Genomic DNA, 7193 nt, shown 5'->3' on the forward strand with positions numbered 1-7193 from the left:
GCTACTTCTTTTGCCCCGGCCCGTTGGCGGCCCCGTTGGCTGCCCCTTTTGTGCCCCCCATCGGCAGCCCTGCAGGGTCGTCGCTGCCCCTTTTGCACCCCCCCTATTGACGGCCCTGCTGGTAGGGATCCGGCAGGGCCGCCAATGGGAGTCCTTAAAGCCCTGCCGCGGCAGCGCTTTAAAGTCAGCGGTACGGGCCGGTACTGGTGGCTACTTTTTACTGGTACGCCGTACCGGCCCGTACTGCCTTACTTTCACCCCTGTACCTAGTTCTTCTATGTTTGTTGTTTAAGAATTTTTTCAGCCTTCTCTGAAGCTTACTATTTATATTTCTAGACTGAAGGGCATTTGCTAAGTGCAAGGATTCTGGTCAGCTAAAGATGTTCTTCTATCAACGATTATTATCAGTACGAGGCCTCAATTGTAACTGATATGTACGCTAATAACTGCTACCAGTAGGTGGCAGCAATCCCTCATCAAACATATCCTACAAAAATTTCCTGCTAATATCTATCCGCAGTGTTGTTGTAGCCGTGTGGATGCTAGGATATAAGAGAGACAAGGTGAGTGAAGACTTTTGTACACCTCAGAATCATTAATTACAGTAAAGGAAGAAAAAAGTTTCTGGAGGGAAAATGATCATTCTTTTATTGGACCAACTTCTAGTGATGAGAGAGAGAAGCTTTCAAGCTACACAGAGCTCTTCGTCAGGTCAGGGAAAGGTATTCAGAGTGTCACTGCTAAATACAAGGTCAAACAGATAGTTTAGCGTAAGTTGTTAGCACATACTCTAAGGGACCATTTACCTTAGTACCTTTCCCAGACTTGAGGAAGAGTTTTGTGTAGCTCGAAAGCTTGTCTCTCTCACCAACAGATGCTTGATCCAATAAAAGATATTACCTCATCCACCTTGTCTCTGCCAATATTGGTTATTTGTAACTTCCAAGAAAGTGCCAATTATAATTCACCAGTCCATGATTAAAAAACCTTAGTGACCAGTTGTAACGTCACACAAACAAAATACAGCTTTAAAAAACCTGATAGTTTTTGTAAAAAGCAACAGAGAGTCCTGTGGCACCTTTAAGACTAACAGAAGTATTGGGAGCATAAGCTTTCGAGGGTAAGAACCTCACTTCTTCAGATGCAAGTTCTCATGCATTTTAATAACGAGGGCAAAACAGAACTGTAAATCAAATCACATTATTATACCTAGAAAATACAGTTACTTACCTGTTGTAACAGTTATTCTTTGAGATGTGGCTGCAGATATGTATTCCACAACCCACCCTTGGTGGCAGATCTGGCAATGCTCTTGCACATGAGCCTCCCGCAGACACTTCAGACAGCTGAAGTCCGGGTCACTCACTGGCATAGGCTTGCTACAGGAGGCACAGAGTTTGAAGTCTGGAGACTGGGGCATGTCCCTCTACGCAACTGTGGGGTCTAACTATATATATATATATATATATATATATATATACACACACACTACTAAGAGAAATAAACTAAAGGTAACTAAACTTGCGAAGAAAGAAGGGAATAACAAAGCCACTAGATGAAAGCCTTGCCGAGGCAAGAGGAGTTGTTCCAGCAACCATCTTGGGCAGTAAGAAGGAACTGAGAGGGTGCAGGTTGTCCGGGGCCCTTATACCAGTGCACGAGCGCATAGCATCAGAGGGCGCTAAAGCTGGTCCAACGGATACCACTGAAGGAAAAATCTCCAACGACTGTGCCTGGGGCACGCCCACACCTAATGTGGAATGGACATGAGCAAGCACTGGGAGAAGAAAATATAAACACCTGGGAGGGACATAAATAAAGAAGGAAAACAAAAGAGAATACCATACCTGGCAATAGATAAGCAGTAGATTGCATTATCTCTTGGAGTTCTTCCATTGTGTTCTGAGAAACACTCAGAGGAGGAATTTAAGAGCAATTTAGCATTAGGTGTTGAATAGTAGAAAGGAGGGCGTGAATTTCTGAGGCTAGAAATAGGGGGCAAAGGAACTTTAGCTAAACACATATTTTGGTCCATACTTTCATCTTTTCTAGGCTGAGCAGCCTTCTTTCTAATATTCTCCTTTTGGTGAAGTCTGTGTATGTTAGGGAGCTTATTCGTGTCTTCCAATGGAGGTAATTTGAGCTTTATTACTTTTTGGTTCCCCTTTGTAATTGTCAAGGGACATGACTCTTTCTCATGTGGAGTTTGATCAGTTAGGTTTGGTAACTGATAGTCCGTATTGCCTGCTGCCTTGATCCTGGCTTTGGAAGTCATTTTCGGCTTTGTGAAGCCATCCACGATAACAGTGTCCCCCACTCGTGTTCTGAAGACTGCAGCCTGGTTAAGCCATTTCGTGGTAAGGATGTGACTCTGAGCCCTAAGCAGCCACTGCTTTAATTTAATGTAGATCTTCATGGGAAGTGAAAAATTAGGATAAGAAACCACTGACCACATTTTGGTAACTAAATATAGCACACACTCCTTATGCTTGTGTTTGATGCATATGTTCAGAGGAATTTGCCCTGCTGGATTTTGGCACTCTAGGCACAACACACTATAATTGACAAAGGCCTTCAGTATAATTAGTTGGCCTGCTTCTGCAGCTGCATGAACCGGACATTTAGTTACATCTGGATGATGTGTTTCCTGACACCATTCTCGGTAGGGATGAACACCCACAGCCGCATTGGGTCTCACTCCTTGTTTCAGGATCCATGCCGCGAGCTCAAGGTGCCCAAAAAATGCTGCCATGTAAAGAGCCACTCTCTTCTGATATCTGAAAAAAAGAAACATGCAAAAAAATTAATTAACTGAAGAAACTAAAGAAATCCAACATAACATAAGCATTAGAAAAATACTACCTTTCAAAATGATGTACATTTCTTTGCAGAATGACAGCACAAAAATATTCAGCCAAACATATGCCAAGATATGTCTGTAAGTCTCATAATTTTGTGCTCTAATGGGCTGATTAGATAATATGGTCCCCATATAAATAAGTAATTTGTACCTTTGTTAAAAGGGCTTAGTCACTGTTGATCATATTTGTTATCCACAAATGAAAACAGAGGCATACGCTGATTTTACAGTCTGTGGAGAGAAGATTTTAAGATGACCCACTAGAGATATCGTGGGTGAAGAAGGGTTTCATAAAGTGGAACAGGATTTACAGTTTACACAAGGTAAGGTGTTTCACATCCACATGACATTCAAAAATGTGAGAAGATGAGTACCACAAGATCTTTAAAGGTATTTCAGAGACGAATAGTTGGACATTTTAAAAGTGGGGGAGGAGATTAAATGATACAGGTACAAAATAGGGGACGAGGGTTAAAATACATGTAAAGAGGATAGACTTGTCCGGCTAATTCTTATCTAACAATTCCTTATGTTCTGTGTGTCCTTGTTCTTGGTAAAGACACTAGAAACCACTTGCTATGCAAAGCCACTGCCACTAAATAGAAAAATAAACCTTAGACTATCACCACAATCTAGGTATGGAGTAATATTGACACTGAGCTACTATCTCATATACTGTAATCCATATGACAATTATTTTCATTATATTGCATCTTTCATTACATTTCCACTGATGGAGAGCTACTCTATTCTAGCTTAATACTCCATTCAAGTCTGCTATTCATACATTGCCCATTTATATCCTATAGTGCATTCATAATTAGATACCACAAAGGGGCACTGTGTTTATAATGCCCAGATTTAAACGAAACAGATTAAATTCAGATGAGATATTGCCATCTTCTGGAAAGTAGTATGACTTGTAAAAAATTGATGGGGTGATGTACTATTCCCGACAGCAATAGGCTATTTGAACTCAGGGCAGACTCTATAGTATGAAGGCACTAATTAATTATTTCCAAATCTATAGCGTCAAGTCATTTGTTAGCTAGCATCCAGTGTAAAAAGACACCATTTGTTTATATTTCTGACACTTTACAGTCTGGGTTTTTAATTAGTAAATTAAATATTGAGAATCTTGTGCTCTACTCCTGTTGTAACCCCATAAGATGGGGGAAACAGAAAACTCGATAAAGTCAAGTTCCACAAGGTCTGTAGCCATGTTCTAAACATGGTGCCACACTATCATGCAGTGCTGTGATTTCTTACAGGGGCAAAGGCTGGTATACTGTATTTCATTTAGAATAAATCTTATTGTGTTATGTCATGTCTAAAGATCTTTCATAGTCAAATGATCTTCTTTATCCAGTTAGGTCAGTAATAGAATGCTTTTCCCTTGCACTGATAAGATCTGGGATCCTTTCTCTCCTTTGTATCTCTCACCAAAGCTATGTACTGCAATACAGTCTATATGTGTTCAGAGTTATTAAGGGGGCATTAAATATGGCATTGGCTTGCAAAATCTCCATGAAAATGTATTGGCACAGTCACAAAAGCTACCTGGTCCCCTTTACCATAACAACTTAAAACTAATTATATTTTACTTGCCTAGGAAAAACTCATTCCAGGTGAATGGGCAAGTAGAATTTTACAAGGCTAGTTCTTGCTCGGTTGCAAGAACAGTTTATTAAAAACAATTGTGAAGAAGTGATGGTGATCTTTAGGGCAGCCTTCAGAGATGTCATTACAATTCCCAAATGTCCAAATAAGAGTGACTTTTTAAAATACATACAGTCCTGTTGTAAAATAAAAGTGTGATCCTCAGTTAACTGACATCAATATGGATCAGGCTCCAAAGTACTAAAATGGTAGCTGGTATATTTTTTATATTATGAGGATATTTTTGCTATACTCCCTTTAGGAGATATTTCAATTGCTTGAATAGTACCTTACATTAAAATACTAAAGTAAATTGGCAGTTAAATCCAAGACATAATCAATTTTCAAAAGACATTATTAGGGAACAGAGGTGCTTGGACTGGAGAAATTAAAATGGGCTAAAAACCAAATGCAATTAGTTACCGTACTTGAGTACTGGTTCTTCATCAGACAGGAAGCGTTGGACTGTATGCTTGTTTCCTAAGAGGCACCCAGTCAGGAATTCTTTCCATCCATCCCACACATCCAGGCGAAGTGTTATGCCTACCAACAGCGAGATGCAATCACTTAGCTTGCTTGCAGCTTTGTTATTTTTGCAATTTATAAATGTCTAAACCTCTCGGTTTGCATATAAAGGATATTTGTCTGCAACCTACTGGCTGAAGTGTGTGTGTACCACAACCCTCCACTGGAGGGCATGTCAGGCCACACACCTGCGAATAGCTTGTCCTCTAGTGGCTGGCCAGAAAAGAGAATATAAGCCCCCTAACACTGTGAATTTACCAAACTACCCAACAATCTGAAAAAGTGTTAGTTTTGGCTAGTTTATATTCAAAAAAGGGGATGTTTGTAGTCTGTTGCACACAGATGGGATATTAATTGGTAACTTGGTCTGAAATAGCCTGAATTTTGTGACCTTCCAGGCATGTAGCAAAAACTGTCTATTGGAAGGGGTGTTAGAGAGGGTTGAGGGTATGTTCTCAGAATGATGGGTGGATGGGAGGAGGCTGAAAGGAGCTTTTTGTAGCTGGCTGGCTAGCTAGCTAGTTGAGTTGTGCTATTGTTCCTCTCTGATGGTTTGCTTTTTAATGCCACTGGAAGTATTATGTTGTAAACATGATTGAGTGTCTGGGCACCTAGAGCCTATGTATAGGTGTCTTTCTTATTATTTAAATCAAAATTTAAAAAAAACAACAGATAAATGGTAAGTAAGAAAGGACCTTGAGGTTTGCTACTAACAATCCACTATAATTTGATATTCACATTTTAAACATAGTCACAGACCCAACTTCCTGTAAAAGATTTGGGGCAGTGAAGTTCAGCAGGAATTTCCTGTTCTAGGAAGTATTGTAATTAAAACTTCCATTAGAGGGCATTAAAAATACTCTGGTCTCAGTCCTGATCTTTTTTTCATGGCTGTAACATCCACTGGTTTCTGGGGGTAGAAGTGGGCCCAGTGTTAAAATTGCAAATATCAGATAGGCTGTGAGATTCTAAATTTAATCGTTTAGAGCCTGTTCCTGGCAGGCTGATTTTATGTTCACACTTAAATTCCATGGAGTAATGTGGGTGTTAAATCAGCGTGAGTGTGGACAGCTCCCACACACAAACCCCCACATTTGCAATGATTGCAACAGCAATTGTGAATGCATCAGGACTGCAAAACTGGGCCTCTACGTTTTGGATCTCTAAAGTGTTTCTGTTCTGGTTTGGAATGTTACTGTGTATATACTGGGTTCAGGACCCTGCACCAAATATTCACACCCAAGATAGTAGAATTATTGATCAGATTACCTAACTCATGATTTCAATGGTTCAGTTTCTGTATGTATACTGTTGACCAAGTCCTGGGGCTTTTTTTCTGAATAGTTTTATAAGCAGTTTACATTTAGATTGTCTGCTGGTGAATGTTTATTTCTGTAATACTGTATAAATGGTATCAGATGTGTGTTTGACCAGCAACTTAATTATCCATCTTTTGTAAATATACTCCTAGAAACCAAACATTACTTGCTTGTTGTAAGTTTGTATTTGTCTGGGTTATTTTATATTTATTCCCTTTCTAAATATTGTGGTTATGAGGACAAATTAAACATTGCCCTGTACCTTGTGTAGTCATCCACATTAATGCAAATTCGAGCAGGTGTAAAGCATTATCAGATCATAATAGTAGTATTTTACACCCATTTTATACTGGTATAAATTGACTATACAAGGTGCAGAATTGGTCTGTATTTCATATTCACTCTCCAGACTTAGGACTATGGTATGTTTAAGTCTATATTAACATGCTAGTTTATTCCATACATTTATCCACAAACGTACATTTTCTACTTCAGGGAAAAATAAACCGTATGATAACCTACTGCTTTTCGGACGTCAGAAAGTTATGGTGGGGGTAAATTCTCCCTTTACATAGGCACCGATTCAGCAAGGTACACAATCCTAACTTTAAGCAAGTGAGTAGTCCTATTGAAGCCTGATCCACCTCCACTAAAATGAATGGGTTTATATGGAGTAGACATGAGGGAAGAAATTGTGCCCTTATCTGTACTATCGGTTGTCATCCATAGTTATACATGTACTGTGTGATTAATTTCATTATTATTTTTTCTTTCTTACCAATGGGTAAACCAAGGTACAGGGAGGCTGGGTGCTATGCTCAAGGTCACGT

The 7193-nt window shown here is 39.6% G+C and overlaps 1 protein-coding gene across 1 annotated transcript; it reads right to left on the reverse strand.

The window, feature by feature from the left end:
- Positions 1-1230: 1230 nt before the first annotated feature.
- On the reverse strand, positions 1231-5062 carry LOC112121188 (protein ANKUB1-like; the record flags this gene model as incomplete). The annotated part of the gene is made up of 3 exons (XM_026662738.2): positions 1231-1379; positions 1848-2777; positions 4948-5062. Coding segments are annotated over 3 exons (1194 nt in total), but the record flags the coding sequence as incomplete, so codon positions are not given.
- Positions 5063-7193: the final 2131 nt, after the last annotated feature.

This window comes from Terrapene carolina, unplaced genomic scaffold, assembly GCF_002925995.2.
Source record: "Terrapene carolina triunguis isolate 2854851 unplaced genomic scaffold, T_m_triunguis-2.0 Scaffold29978, whole genome shotgun sequence".
NCBI classification, from domain to species: Eukaryota; Metazoa; Chordata; order Testudines; family Emydidae; genus Terrapene; species Terrapene triunguis.